The 16,972-nt window shown below is 41.5% G+C and overlaps 1 protein-coding gene across 1 annotated transcript in view; it reads right to left on the bottom strand.

The window, feature by feature from the left end:
* Positions 1 to 16,972, bottom strand: part of LOC126213275 (F-box/LRR-repeat protein 7-like) — a 71,419-nt gene that overhangs the window by 28,561 nt on the left and 25,886 nt on the right. The window contains exon 2 of the mRNA XM_049940936.1: positions 10,782 to 11,372. Within this exon, the coding sequence (XP_049796893.1) occupies positions 10,782 to 11,364 (583 nt within the window). The 5' untranslated portion in view covers positions 11,365 to 11,372. The remainder of the gene's footprint in view (positions 1 to 10,781; positions 11,373 to 16,972) is intronic.

Raw genomic sequence — 16,972 nt, 5'->3', positions numbered from 1 at the left:
CAAAATGTCCGAACAAGTGCACAAAATTGAAAACCAATTTATAAAAAAAAATAGACGAGAAGGTGCACGCCGCGATTGAGGCCAAAGACTTGGGCTCCAATGCGGAAGTGCAAGACCTAAAAAAGGTGATGCACACTGACATTCTGCTGTGGCAGCGGAATGTCAACCGTCGTCTTGCGGAGCTGGAAACCAGCTTGCTGCATGGCGATGCACAGGCGTGTGTCACGCCAGCCAGGTCCAACAATGATAGGCATATAAATACAGCAGTAAAAAATTGCAACTGCGAGACAGAACAGGCAACCAATGTTAGCGAAACAAACAAATGTCACTCCAAAATAGTGATTGAAGAAAGCCTGATTAGAAACAGACAGTTTCAGGTCTTTACAACGGAGAAGAAATCTGTTCACCCTGTAGTATTTATTAAGGGATTTAGAAACATTTTGCCTAGCGTTTGGAGTCATACACAGAAAATACAGTTCGTTATGTCTTCCATACAAGGAGATGCTGCATTATGGGCAACCGAAGCAGCTGACAGTTGCGACACATATGAGCAATTTGAAAAGGCATTCTTGGCCAAATATTGGTCAACATGTATTCAGGAGAGATTACGGAAAGAGGTATATAATCCAGAGCCATATTCTCCACGATTAGGCAATTTGCAAAAATATTTTGAGAAATACATTAATAAGACCCGTTACTGGGACGAGCAGATTTCATTCCGAGATTTGATCAGACTTTTGAAATCACACTTGCCGATACACGTAAAGGAAAAACTTATGCACGTACCGGAGAACGACATGGAACATTTCTTGTCTGTTCTGGACTCAATTGACCTGATTCAGGAGGATGTTAAGGCAGCCTCTGAACAGGCTAGAAGTAACGGAAACGGTTACAGAAATTGTCGAAATAACACGCCTCCACCAAATAACGGAAACGGCGGAGGTAACAATAGGAGACAAGATTATGTACAAAACGGGAATAGAGGTACAGACCGGAACGGCAATAGTCCGCCGGTGAATAATGACCGGAAAAGGAGGTCAGAGGACCGATATGAAACAGGCCCACCAAGCAATAGTAGATGGAAAAATGCCAGGGGGCCGTGGAACACCAATACCTATAACGATGCAAACCGAACTTGGCCACAGAACCAGAGGCCCAGTCCGGACCGGCAAAACAGTGAAAGATATGACAATAACCGACCGCCACCACAAAATGCGCCAATTGCGCAACCGTGGCGGCCGACGCAACACAACTTACACATAGTGGAGGTCAGCGACACAGAGCAGCCACACCCATCCACCAGTAATAATCCAACAAACTAGATTCAGCCGAGGTACGCTCTCCATCGTCGGCTGAGGTTTGGAGTGAGAGCAGCCCGACACAGAACAAAACATCGGGAATGTATCCTCAGGTATAATGACGGGGTACAGGTGGGACTGAACCACCCACGTGCATAAAGGGGCACAAAGACAAAGTACAAGCGATAATAGAGATCAAAATTAACAATATTGATGTGCAAGCAATCGTAGATACAGGTGCTACTGTCAGTGTCATGAGTATGGACTTATTCAGAGTACTGGGGAAAGAAAAGCGTATGCTGACTTTTCCTGTGAACAATTGCAAATTCACTGGAGCCATCAGTGCACAGCGACAAATAATTAAACTCCAAGTGCGGGTAGAGATGTATATAGGGGGAGAAGCCATAGCGTGCTCATTCCTGGTAGTAAAGGGTTTAAAGGTAGCCTGCATTTTGGGGGTAGATTTTTTGAGAGAAAGGGACGCAGTAATCGACCTTTCTCGGGGAAAATTAAGTTTGATGAACGCGGGTAGGAGGATAGAATTGTCCATGCTCAGATCTGAAGAGGTACCTGTGCCTAATTGTAATGCTATTAACATAAAATGTAGGAATCAGTGGATACTACATTTAGACAATCATTCTCTAGGACAAAATCTCTATTATCAAGACGTACAAAGTGATCAATTAAAAGCAAATGTGGACGCACTTGTGAACAAAGTATCACAGTCCGAAAATTTGAACTCTGCAACAGCAGGATTTGGTACAGTTATTATCTAACTATGCAGATGTATTTTCAGAACGACCAGGAATTGTTACGGGATATCAATACAATATCGAGGTGAAGCCTCACAAAACCTCCTGTCGAGCCTCATACTCCATTCCTTAGTCCAAGAAGGAAATAGTAGCTATCTCTTAGCAGATCCCCAATCAGGGAGAGTACAGGGACTCTATCCGCGTAAGGATGTGAAAATATTCCTACAGTAAATGACTAATAGTCCTATGTGTTATGTGTAAAAAAAGGGACACCATTCTTTTGAAAATGAATGAACATTAATGATGTGTAATCCGTAGAGATAATGTACTAGTTTAGAAGTATTTAGTTATAAGAATATGATTGAATTTCTCTTTTGTTTATGAATATTTGTGTCATGTCTTTTTTAATTAGTGTTAGCTTAAACATGCTCTAAATGTCTGCACAGATAACCTGATTAGTGCAATTATTTATAGTGTTAAATTGTGACAGAGATCAGTCAGAAGGAACATTTTAGTAGTGATTAGTTTGTGTACTGCGTAATATTCTATATGTGTGTCAAACTTGAAATATTTCTTGGTACAATCTTTTCTATTATATGTATATATGTACACTCCTGGAAATGGAAAAAAGAACACATTGACACAAGTGTGTCAGACCCACCGTACTTGCTCCGGACACTGCGAGAGGGCTGTACAAGCAATGATCACACGCACGGCACAACGGACACACCAGGAACCGCGGTGTTGGCCGTCGAATGGCGCTAGCTGCGCAGTATTTGTGCACCGCCGCCGTCAGTGTCAGCCAGTTTGCCGTGGCATACGGAGCTCCATCGCAGTCTTTAACACTGGTAGCATGCCGCGACAGCGTGGACGTGAACCGTATGTGCAGTTGACGGACTTTGAGCGAGGGCGTGTAGTGGGCTTGTGGGAGGCCGGGTGGACGTACCGCCGAATTGCTCAACACGTGGGGCGTGAGGTCTCCACAGTACTTCGATGTTGTCGCCAGTGGTCGGCGGAAGGTGCACGTGCCCGTTGACCTGGGACCGGACCGCAGCGACGCACGGATGCACGCCAAGACCGTAGGATCCTACGCAGTGCCGTAGGGGACCGCACCGCCACTTCCCAGCAAATTAGGGACACTGTTGCTCCTGGGGTATCGGCGAGGACCATTCGCAACCGTCTCCATGAAGCTGGGCTACGGTCCCGCACACCGTTAGGCCGTCTTCCGCTCACGCCCCAATATCGTGCAGCCCGCCTCCAGTGGTGTCGCGACAGGCGTGAATGGAGGGACGAATGGAGACGTGTCGTCTTCAGCGATGAGAGTCGCTTCTGCCTTGGTGCCAATGATGGTCGTATGCGTGTTTGGCGCCGTGCAGGTGAGCGCCACAATCAGGACTGCATACGACCGAGGCACACAGGGCCAACACCCGGCATCATGGTGTGGGGAGCGATCTCCTACACTGGCCGTACACCACTGGTGATCGTCGAGGGGACACTGAATAGTGCACGGTACATCCAAACCGTCATCGAACTCATCGTTCTACCATTCCTAGACCGGCAAGGGAACTTGCTGATCCAACAGGACGATGCACGTCCTCATGTATCCCGTGCCACCCAACGTGCTCTAGAAGGTGTAAGTCAACTACCCTGGCCAGCAAGATCTCCGGATCTGTCCCCCATTGAGCATGTTTGGGACTGGATGAAGCGTCGTCTCACGCGGTCTGCACGTCCAGCACGAACGCTGGTCCAACTGAGGCGCCAGGTGGAAATGGCATGGCAAGCCGTTCCACAGGACTACATCCAGCATCTCTACGATCGTCTCCATGGGAGAATAGCAGCCTGCATTGCTGCGAAAGGTGGATATACACTGTACTAGTGCCGACATTGTGCATGCTCTGTTGCCTGTGTCTATGTGCCTGTGGTTCTGTCAGTGTGATCATGTGATGTATCTGACCCCAGGAATGTGTCAATAAAGTTTCCCCTTCCTGGGACAATGAATTCACGGTGTTCTTATTTCAATTTCCAGGAGTGTATATATGTGTAGCTGTCAGGTTGACAGATTTGAACCCAGAATAATATCAATAATATGAGACCCTGAGAACTTTATTTTCAAACCAGTGTTATCAAAGAGAATAATGCACCCAGTAGTGACCCGAGGGCACCATGAGAGGCAAACTTATTGCAAATCTAAGTAGCACAAGGTTACGCACAAAGAAGCTTCAATTGAAGCATGTGCAGATCCAATCAGTAAAAAGGAGCTAGCCTGATACAGTCCAAGTCAATTTTAGCCTACAGGGACTACACTGTAGTTACGTAGGACCTTGCAAGTAAAGTGAGACATGATTTCAAAGGAGTTATTGAACAATATGCCTGAATCCGGCTGGAATGCACAAATAAAATCTACTCGAACATAAATATAGATGATTTTTGGGCAAACTAATACGAAATTTTAATATTTGTTACCATGTACGCAAATATCACACACCTTGGTAAAGAGCGAACAAAGAAGTTACGAATGTGCTGTTACAAAAATTGCACAACGGACATTGTAAATGAAAAAACTTAAACAAAAGTGCAGTATTGTGTGGCAGAGGCAGACAGTGACTGTTAAACCTGCAGCAATACGTCACGAGGTTGTTTTGAACAAGCAATAAGAAACTGTATCATTCGCCGTGTGTGCAAGTGGACAAGGAACTAGCATGACACGAACAGTGAGCCGATAACAGACGGTGGGCCAAGTTAGTGTCAAACTATAACTCTTTGTGTGTCAAGGGACGCCAGAAAAGCGCATTGACTACAGAGATACATTTTGTCCTAAGGTGAAAACTTGCGTGTGACTAATGACAAGTCATGACATGGTGAAAAAATATTGTGCGCCCATAAAACGTGTTACTGTGACAACGAAACATTGTGCAAACCAGACTAGTGAAGGCCTACTGAATAATAACTGCCAATAACTGTGTGCGTTTTTTCCCACAGCAGGAAAAATGCCCATAAGGATAGTACACTGTTTGTGAACTTGTTGCATGTTTGCTGGAGCACTGCAAGAAGATGTCACACGGGCGAGCTGATACACAACGCGCATCCGGCTACCTCAGCCATGCAGCGGCCGCAGCAGCACGTAGCAGACCAGACGACCACACGCCTCTCCGCGCCGTAGCTGTCAACACCGGGGGCGGTGACCTACACGGAGCAGACGCGCCGCGCCGAGCGCCGCTCAACAATCACTCCGCACCGCTCACCAACTACAGCATTATTGACATATTCCAAAATATTTACACAAACTGCATAACATGTCAATGAACTCGATTTTTGATAAACATTGAACATTTATTATGTATACCCGTAAATTGACAAGAGAAAATGAACACTAACAAGTGTAGGAGATGGATTTGTAACACGTAGGTAGTAGGAACATTATGAAAAGTGGTGTTGTGCTAAATGATTTCAAAAAACTAAGTGATATATCCTAGGACAAGTGACCTTGCAGTATATTGCAAAATTAATCATAACGAGTTGTTAATCACACACAAAAAACTTTTGTTGAACTGTATGTGACTGTGATATTATGTAACCGTTGATGGCCAACTGCTAAATCAATTCAAAAGAATGACTGTTAAGGAGACAAGATTAATCATGAACCAACTGGGATGGCTGGGCTCCGGCACAGTTTTAGCCAGGTTTCCTGTCTGCCTTCGCCCAAATGGGGGAGCCATGAACATATATAACCCTGGGACTAATTAAAAGAGCCATTCCATAAAAAAATACAGAATTGTAAAGAACGTTACTGGCACCATTGTGTCAAAGTATAGAAACTCTTTGCCAAATCCTGCCAGGGGGCAACGTAACGTTCCCTGGCAACACTCACACTATTCATAAACTAAAATTTAGTTGTACTATATACGCCGCTATGAAGCAATTTGTATATACTGTAATTATTTAACAAAAAATATTTTAATTTTGTGTAAAGGACATTCGTTATTATTGTAATATTTTCTGCAGTAATATTCTCGATGTATTTATGATTGTAATATTTCTATACTCATAATGTAATTGCGAAATGTGTCAATATCTGCGATAACAAATATGTAAAATTCAGCCACAGAGGAAAATAATGTTGTAAGATTAAAAAGAGATGTTAATGGTCAGCAGTAGTATAAAAAGCACCACGTAGTGTGTATTCTTTGTCGTCCTCCTGGAGAGCTGAAAGTGAGAGGAACCTGTGACGTAGCAGTTTATGAATGGGTAGACTTCTTTTGTCTGTATCTAGATTTAGCCGCCATTAGAGGAGAAATTACAAACTAATGTAAGTTGAATTATTGTTGTGGTCTAAATACATTACAATTTAACAAAAGTGTGTATTACTAATGTAAATTAGCTTGCCCAGGTCATCTATAATATTTCTTTAAAGAATTTTCAGCATTTTTAGCGGTGTTGCTGGGCTGTGCCGCGACCGAACGATTTGCAGCGGCGGCACATTTAAAAAATTGTTCCGCTAAGAAAAATTAACCAAACCCGTAAATCGGGAGCAGATAAAAATTAGCAGTGAATTATCAAAATGTTTTTCTTTTACAGCGATCCTGAGACTGACGGAATTTATTACTAGTTTCACATTTGTGCATTCATAGGCGGACAGTTAACGTTGAAATTTAACAATTTTGGTTCTTTCAAATATCTTAAATGTATAGTGAAGTGTGTTTTATCAATGATAATTAAACGTCGCCTTGGCAATATTTAACCATTTTCTGCTAATAGAGACAGTCTTGTGTTCCATAGCTAACGCCGGGAAAGAATTCAGTAAATATTTAAAAAAAACCACTGCATTTAGAAAATGTGTGCCAAGGCCGAATTATGTAAAGGATTTAATTCTCAACTAAATATTCTTAATCAGTTAATATGAATTCGCGTAATTTTAAATGTACTTAATTCTGTGTAAATGAATTTTTATTACCACACGTAAATAAGAGGTTCTACAACAAAGTTCGTACGTACAGAAGGAAAGAAAGGCAAATTAACTAAAAACAAATTTAAAACTGAACAATAACTAACAGACATTCAACAATGAAACTTCTCTCAGTTACACATTAAACACAGGCACGTGCAGGGATACCAACCTCATTTCGCTCAAACACACCATTGGCTTGTTATTACAAATGTTCCAGAATTTTTTGAACACCCCATGTAAGTGAAAATTGTTTTCCCCGACAAAGATGTGCCTGATCGTTTGTATATTTTTATATTACATTTCTCATTTTTAGTATCTGTATCTCCCTCGCATTTACCTTTGTACAATCCTTGAGTGTTTTGCATATCATACTACATACGTACAGAATTATTTGGGAAACAGATGCAGTTGACACACGAAACAGATACTCAAGTCTAGTATGTCACTTGTTGCTACAAATTGCAGTGTTAGTGCTTCCCTCACTTGCCAAAAGGCATCATCGACAATTTTGGTCTCCCTTTGAAATCTTTGCCTCAGTCACATCTAAGAGAGGGTGAAAATCATCCATCAACATGCAGGTGAAGTTTCAGAATAAAGCAAGCAATGTTGCAGTTGCAAATCACTGATCAGAGCCAAAATAAGCACATCTTTCACGCCTGTGCATAAATTCAGACATTCGAATTTATGTGTGTCAGCACTGTTGTGCTTTCATGACCAAAAGTGTGTTCACTACACAAAATAAACTGGTTCTATGTGTCTTTCCTCCGTCACACTGTACTGAATATAGCTTAAGCAACTTTTCTGCAACAATGTTTTAGAGACAAAAAACAAAACGCACTGTATCATTTGTCTTCTGTTTCCTTATTTGGAGGCACGAGTCTATGATGGCGTGCACAACCAAACCCCGTGTGCAATGCTTGCAAATGCGCATTCGCCTGTGATCATTCGTTTTAGCTTCTGTGTAAAGAGGGCTTAAAACAGTATTCTGTGATTGCATTCCTTATCACAAAAGGTGAGGCACAAAAAATCACATTCACAGAAAGCTGAAGGAAGTGTGCAGAGATGTTACAGTGGATGTAAGCACCGTCAGACGACGGTTTCGCCGTGGTAGAGAACCTGAAGGGCAAACACCATTTGCCGATATAACACGGAGGGGCTTGCGGACGATGAAGTGACTTCACACGACATCTAGAGGACGTGCTTCCTCATTTTTTGCAAACTAGGTGAACAGACTCTATCCACTAACAACCCCCTCAAGAAGTCTAAAGCACATCTTCAGCGAATTTGACCGGCAAAAGTTAAGGTGGATGTTGTTCTTTTGCAAGACAATGCAGAACCACACGAATTGCTAATAACAGCTTGATAAGCTTCAGGCACCGATATCAAACTGTCGATGTTCTAAATAAAGGAAAGAAATAAATTTAATAAGCATTCAATTAGCAACGTTTTCAACATGGCTGCATGGTCAGTGACCATTTACAAAGTAAAATTCAAGCAATAACAGTCCTCGGTCGCAAAAATTAAGTATTTTGACCTGGTTTCAGCACTACTATGAGTGCCTTCATCAGAAGTAAAACATTCAAGCTGACCTATAACCTAAGTACAAAAATTATGGGTTTTTTTTTTTTGGTATAAATGTAAGTACTGACTGACAGTACAAGAAAGAAACAGTACTTAAATGTCAGGTATAAAATAAATATCAAGCAATACAGCTTTAGTCACAAAATTTTTGAAGTAGAACAGATGGAAGACAAGACGCTACAGTCTCCTCACACATGTCAAGTTACAGGTAGCATCAGATTGAAGCAACCACGTTAGCAATTGCAGGCAGGTGAACATTACACCAAGAGTGCCATCCAGTAACCGCAAATACAAACTGCTTACTGAACATTCAAAATATAGACAGACAAATACTATGATGAACGTTATTTAGTACATGAAGAAAAGGCAATATTTTATCTGATGGCAGCAGACATGGTAACATTTTGTCTACATAAGAGCTTAGAAGTACAGTTTAAAGGCTGAAAATGCCATTATAGAATTACAGAGGGGGCTGAATGACTCAGCGTGTAGAAAAAAGATACAACACGAAATGATTTCGTGTTCCCTCGTGCAGTTACAGAAATGTTTTTTCTACCTAAGTCAACTCATAATTGGTGTTCTTTTGCAAGACAATGCAGAACCACACACCAGGTAGTTCAACACCGGCAAAACTGAAAAAATTTACGGGGAAATCTTGACGTCACCTCGCAGCCGCCAAAGAAGTGCAGACTTCAACAAATTCTGTGCACTAAAGTGCGCGTCAATTATGACGGCTGCCGAGTTTAGGTTCGTTCTGCGCATCTGACGTCACAAAACACAGTCAGCCAATGAACAGAGAACGACATTGCCAGAGCTCAACTGCAGTGCAGAGCACGGACGAGTGTCTTCAGTTTTAGAAACGTTCAGTCATAAATAAAGTAACTGAACGAAAGCAATGTCTTGACAGCAGAATTTCTTTTATAGAAAGTTTTGAAAAAGCATTCTTTATACCAGTTGCTTCATAGTCTATTATTTAATTAAACCAAACAAGCAATAAGCCTCCTAATTCAGGCGATACCAAGGAAAGTTGTTTGTATCATTCTCACTAACCGCTTTTTCACAATAAAGAACAGCGGTAATTGTTTATTTCCTATTGTACTTCGACGAAACGTGAGTAATTCATAGTCATACCAACAGTGTTTATCAGTATTTTGCATCCTAGTCTAAAGTCCTCCATGAACAAAATTTACTGAAGAGCTGCATTAGCGTAATGGTTAAAGTGTTTGGCTGCAAGGCGAAACGTTCCGAGTTCAAATCTTGCTAAGTGCTTAATATTTTCTTTATTTAAAAACAATATCTAAGTGTCTTACTTCATGAATTTTATTCGTTTGAATGTAATTTTTTGAAATTTCTAGTGGCGACAGAAATCAACCATACAGAAAGTATACGCTATGGACTTTTACTTCTGCAAACTCTTCAAAATTTCGTGCAGTGGTTTACTACATTTAATGCTGCACAACAACTGCATTGAACATCGAAACAAAATTCAGTCGTTTATGGGGGGAAGGTAACAGTCAAGAAGATGTGTAAAAATAAAATTTTTGGGCCAAATAGGTTTTGTGAAATCGAATGATAAGTGTGTCAAAGCAGTCGGAACACCGTGTGTCTGCACAGGCGAGCAGTGCAGTGGTGACAAAATCGCGCACAGCGCGGAATGTGGGGAGCACGTCTCTGTAGCAGCGTAAGGGTTAATGCGGCCGTGGTGGCTTTACTTCATTAACTGCGCGCTCCTCCGTAAACGCAAGTTTCCTTGGCGTGTGCAACTGGCAACGCAGCTATCTCCCACGTCCGGGCGGGCATGCGCGAACCGCCAAAATAAAAGAATTGAACTATAGTGGCTGAGAAAGCAAGACCACGATTTCTACTGCACACGTATATGTGCTCTCATTTCAAGGTGGAAGAAAACTGTGGACAAAATGAAACTGTGAATGTTATAGCTGGTATCCTTTGTATATCGAATTTACTTTTGTTGTAAAGAAAAAAAAAAATATTTGGTACTGCTTTCTGACTGACTCTCATACAACACAGTAACACAGCATACAATAGCTATACTTCACACTGTACTGGCAACTAGGTAATGCCGGAACAGCCAAAAATGCACGACTACCGAACCGAGCCTTTCGACACCTAACTCTTACCGATTCGGCACTAAAGAGCTGTCGCAGACACGCCACATACGAGACAGAAGGAAGGGAGGTTACCTACCGCCCGTGGCCGTCAGCCGATCCGCGGGGCATCCTTCGAGGACGAGAGTTTCGAGCAGAGGGCAGTGATCGCAGAGCACCCCCAGAGTCGCGTCGTCCACCACAGTACCGCACTGCGAGAGCGCGCGGAACGACGTGAGGCGGCGGAAGGGCGCGACGAGCAGCAGCCGGTGCACTAGGCGCAGGTGGTGCTCCAGGTGGCCGGGACCCGCCACCGTCAGCTCCGTGAGGTCCGGCGACAGCCGCTCCACCACCTCCGCCAGTGTCGGCCGGAACGCCACCCACGCCAGCGGGGAGAGCGACACGAGGATCTCGCCCCGCGACATCGTCACGCCCGTGCCGTGGCACAGCTCCAGCGACAGGCTGTGGAAGCCGTGCGCCAGCTTCGTGATCTCGAACGCCTCCTTCAGCCTGTTCTCGCCTTTGCCCCGGTACCGTAAGTTCCTCCACAGGCGGCTACTGTGCGTCACACTCTGCCACCGCCTACTCACTCGGGAGCAAGTGACGATGTCAGAAAATGGTAAGTAAGTGAACACCTCCAGCAAAAGCTCCTCGGGAAGCTCTTCTATGCTAGTAGGTGCCATCAGGTTACCTGAAATTACGGATCGTTTTAAAAGACGAAAATACTCTGATATACTTCAAACCAAAATTTATCATCTGAACTTAAATCCCTACATATTATGAAAATAGACATATATACGGACGTGCGTGTGTTCGACAGTTCTCCCTAAAGTGTGGACAGATTTCAATCTAACTCTGTACATGTACCACTTACTGTTTGGAAAGAATCACTGTGGGACTGACAACCGTCAGCCTATAAAAGGGGTGGGGGTGAAAAAATGAGTGCAGCCCACAACAAACGAATATCCAGACTTAAGTCGTGCAGTATTTAACAATGTGAGCACTTCGTGACTTGCAATAAACTTCCTCTACCGAATTTTTTCTAGCTGACAACTGCCAAAAAACGATAAAAAGAAAAAAGTCTCTCAGTTACTACATTTTTGCTGTTCACGAGGCATTACGGCTTTTACTTATTTACTCCTAACTGTGTTTGTGACTGTGACACATTTTGCAGAGAGTATTCACATACACAACTGAATGTACCTGCAAAATTCTACCATTACACGACACATAGTACAGGATATACAGCATCATAAACAATGACATACACAAAAAACTGCAGCATCATGCATGAAAATGAAACTGCAGGGTGAAATTCGATAGATTAGATTAGTATTTGTTCCATAGATCATGAATACGACACTTCGTAATTATGTGGAATGTGTCAGGTTAATAAAAGGTGTCTATACAAGACATTACATTACACAAAATATTACACGACACTTAATATTTTTATTTTTATTTATGTTCATTTTTTATTTATTTATTTATTTATTTAGTGGGGGTTGGGGAAATTACCCATTTACTATATCCAAAAATTCATCTAATGAGTAGAAGGAGTTGCCATTAGAAATTCTTTTAATTTCCTTTTAAATGCTATATGGCTATCTGTCAGACTTTTGATGCTATTAGGTAAGTGACCAAAGACTTTTGTGGCAGCATAATTTACCCCCTTCTGAGCCAAAGTTAGATTTAACCTTGAGTAGTGAAGATCATCCTTTCTCCTAGTGTTGTAGCCATGTACACTGCTATTACTTTTGAATTCGTTCAGACTGTTAATAACATATTTCATAAGTGAATATATATATTGTGAGGCTACAGTGAAGATCGCTGGCTCTTTAAATAAGAGTGTGCAGGATGATCTTGGATGAGCTCCAGCAATTATTCTGATTACACGCTTTTGTGCAATGAACACTCTTTTACTCAATGATGAGTTACCCCAGAATATGATGCCATACGAAAGCAGAGAATGAAAATAGGCGTAGTAAGCTAATTTACTGAGATGTATATCGCCAAAATTTGCAATGACTTTAATAGCATAAGTAGCTGAACTCAAAACATTTCAGCAGATCCTCAGTGTGTTTTTTTCCAGTCCAACCCCTCATCAATGCATACACCTAGAAATTTTGAATATTCTACCTTAGCTACCGATTTCTGATCGAAGTCTGTATTTATTAATGGTGTCATTCCATTTACTGTGTGGAACTGTATATACTGTGTTTTGTCAAAGTTTAATGAGAGCCCATTTGCAGAGAACCACTTAATGATTTTCTGAAAAACATCGTTTACAATTTCGCCAGTTAATTCTCATCTGGCGGGTGTGATAGCTATACTTGTATCATCGGCAAAAAGTACCAGCTCTGCATCTTCGTGAATATAGAATGGCAAGTCATTAATATACCAGGTGATCAAAAAGTCAGACTGATAGGGGGCGGGGGTGGGAGCGGGAGCACAGACAGACAGCAGGGAGATGAACTAATAGATGTCAAGAATAAATATCCAGGTAAAGCTGGTTACTTAACTAGTTAGTATACAAATAACCTAGGAGTAAAAGAGACCACTCACGAAATATAAGACAGTATTGGGTCTTCGAGACAGGTGGTGGCGCGAGAAACGGTTGGGGTGGGGTAGCTGGTAGCTCAGACACCGTGTTATATGCCCTCCAGGAAAATGATCACACTTTAAGTTATTCTCGGGATTGAGAGCTGGCTGAAGCCTGCAGTAGAAAGCTCCGAGATATTTAGCGATTCGTGGAAAGTATATCAAAAAGACAGATTAACATCATAGTAGGGGTAGTGTTCACTGCATCTGACAAAAATATTGTGTGTATTGTTTGCATGTCCAGGTGGACTGCAGTTAATTGTTTTATTTATTTTCTTGTATCAGCAAACTGATTCCACTGTGAAAAAAGAAGTAAAGAAATATCCAGAGCATGCAATATTGGTTAGTGGCGATTTTTATCTTCCGGGTATACAATGGGACTTCTAAAGATTCACTGCACAAGTTACAGACTGACAGGCTTATGAAATGCTATTGAATGTGTTTTCCGAAAACTGTTGAGCAACTAGTTCAATAGCACATAACCAATGGCATTTTATACCCTGTAACTACAAACACACCTGATCTTTCAACAGCATCAGTATAGGGACAGGGATTAGTGACCATGATATCATAATGACTACCGTATTTACTCGAATCTAAGCCGCACTTTTTTTCCGATTTTTTTAATAAAAAAAACCGCCTGCGGCTTAGAATCGAGTGCAAAGTTCTGAAATATGTTGGTAGGTGCCGCCGTAACTAACTTCTGCCGTCTAATATATGCACCGCTACACAGGCATGCTTTGGAGGCACAAAGATAAATACTGGTGCCAAAACTGTCTGCATCAGTAAATAAATTAAAAGAAAAGGTAGAAGAATGTAAACATTATGCCATGTATTCTTTAGTGTTTGCTACTATCTCATTTAAATCCTGTCTGCCTCACAAATTATGAAACTAGAGTGAGACAACAGCAAACGCGGAAGAATATACGTATCATGTCATGTTTATATTCGTATTATTCTTATGCTCAATAGTGATACAGTCAGAAATTAAGCACAGCAACTGACTAGATTTTTAAATCTAAGATGACTAATTTCTGTGCAGAATGTAAAGTACTAAAGAGGCACCTGCAAAGATTTTCAAATGGAGAAAAATTTTCGCTAAACTCTCGTTCAGAGCATCATCTATCATACACACTATTATTGGGTTCTTGTTGATTATCATCAAAGAAAGCAGCAGTGTGAGTAACAACAAATAGCAGTCTATTGCCATTGTTTTGCTAACAAGACAATTCCTCTCCTTTTTAATTCTAAGTGGCAGTAGTGCGCACAAAAGCAAGCCATGCTGCGAGCGGCGACAGGTCGTAAACACTCATTACCAAAATGCGACAAAAAATGCATGACACAATACAATAATGCATTTTCAGCTTAGAGTAACGCAAACACCTACAACAAAGAGAACGGCACTTGCCAGATCAAAGCAAAATAAGCAATTGATTCAAACCACACGAAGCACCTGAAAAAGGAAGGGTACCCATATCAATATGGACGGAGCACCTGGCACATATCAATAGCTACTTGGTAAAGCTTAACTGTTAAGATTACAACTCGAACCAAACTACTGTAGCTTTATCTTCATCCCTTCGACCTAAATTATGTCTCATGTTACAATGGACCAACTTTGTTTTGACTTGGAGGCGCGGCCTAAAACTTTTCTCTTCCCTTGAATTTCGAGTCAAATTTCAGGTGCGGCTTAGATTCGGGAAATTTTTTTTCCCTTGACTTCGAGTCTCATTTTTCAGGTGCGGTTTAGATTCGAGTGCGGCTTAGATTTGAGTAAATACGGTATGTTTAATAAACCAATCAAGAAGGCAAGCAGAGTATTTCTGCTAGAAAGACTAGATACACAACTGTCCCACTTAGGTGATGAATTGATATCAGGCTCATTCCATATCAAGTGTCCTAGGGCTCCCAGTGCGACAACCTCCAATTTTGATGAAATTTATACAGTATGTACCTGAGAGACCTGCATTAACTTCTGCAAAATTTCAGGTTCACCTGTAATTTGATTGAGGCACTAGAGCCATTTTCCTGAAGACCACTTTTTCAGAGACTGGAAAGTTGTGAAGAAATCTTCAATTTTGGCATGGCACTGTTCTTAATTTAAAAGAGTTAGCCCCTTGCTTCTGGGCACAGTGGTACAACTTTTTGTGCTCAACACATAAATGATGCAAGTAAAGTTCAGAACGCAATGCTTTTGGCATAATGTCAGTTCAAAGTGGGTAACAAATCATGTCATGACAAATTTACCCCACTGTTTAATAAGTATTGTCTGTATGGCTGCTAGACATTTCACCAATTAGGGCCTAGTTTGTGGGTTTAATTACTATGCTACAATCCTGTAAATCTGCTAAAAATGTGAATGTAACAAATTATACCTGTGTTCTAACTCAGGTATCTCAAAATGGACACCTACCACATTACATTCATAAACACCAACCAATAGAGCATGTTTCATTGTATTAGAAATACTTATTTCCATTTTGGGATTTCTGTGGGATAAGGTGCAAAAATTTTGCCTAAACTCTCCTGCGGGAGAGCTTCTGTAAAGTTTCAAAGGTAGGAGACAAGATACTGGCAGAAGTGAAGCTGTGAGGACGGGGCATGAGTCGTGCTTCGGTAGCTCAGATGGCAGAGCACTTGCCCGCGAAACGCAAAGGTCCCGAGTTCGAGTCTCGGGCGGGCACACAGTTTTAATCTGCCACAAAGTTTTAAAAACACATGCACTGCAACTGTACTGTTGGAGTCAATCACTGATTATGCAGCAGCCTTTTAGTTCTTCATTATCACTGTAGTGAATGAGAAATGGATGCAACATAGCTTGGCTATTTTTCAAACGAAATCCTTGAACTGGATCTTTGATGATAAAGTAATAATTTTCAGCAAAATACATTAATGTAATCAATTCTCCTGCTTTGAGACATTCTTTAGTCAACTGCAAATTCAAGCTCTGATGCTTTGCAATGCAGTGGTGAGTGGAAGGGGCCAAAAGCTTTGAAACTAATTCCTCAGTGTATGTTTCAAGCAAAATTTTTCTGGTTTCAAGTGCATCTCTGTCAGTGTGAATCCACTATTTAAACAGAATTGGATCCTCAGGATTAATATCTGCAAAAACACTTTTCAAAATTCCTTTAGAGCTTCTGTTCCTGGACATCCATCACAGTGATGAAGTATGCTATCCTCCCCCTCCTCCAAATTACAGACAATTTTGCTCAGTAAAATTTTATAATCTTCTTTTACTGGACTGTATGCCAACATTAGTTTCACATTCTGTTGTATTGTGCAGTTACAAACTGAATGTGAACTAGCTGCACCTACAGTTGCACAACTATGGCCTTAATTCACAAAACTTGGAAAATCCAATTTCCGGTCCATTTTTATTGTGGTAAGCAATGAACATTTCTTTTAAGATGCTCAGCAAAAAGGACTTTCAGTTTTGAACCTTTTCTCCATCTATCCAAACAGTAATACAGTCCTTTCTATCTGGACAAATCCGGCTAAATTCTTCATCACAAAAGTATCCTGTGACACTTGCCTTCACGGCCTCTGAAAGCTCTTTCCCACATTTACCTTTGCCTGTGCCAGTATTCCTCATTCAACTTTTAACTTTCAAGCCTTTCTTAGCATTCTTTCTGGAATACAAAGTACCTCCATAGTCTTTTTGATATACCAGCCTTGGGGAAGCTAAGGTCA

Source organism: Schistocerca nitens, chromosome 11 (genome assembly GCF_023898315.1).
Source record: "Schistocerca nitens isolate TAMUIC-IGC-003100 chromosome 11, iqSchNite1.1, whole genome shotgun sequence".
NCBI lineage: Eukaryota > Metazoa > Arthropoda > Insecta > Orthoptera > Acrididae > Schistocerca > Schistocerca nitens.
The sequence above is the reverse complement of the archived record's forward strand: the minus strand, read 5'-3'. Positions and strand labels throughout refer to the sequence as shown.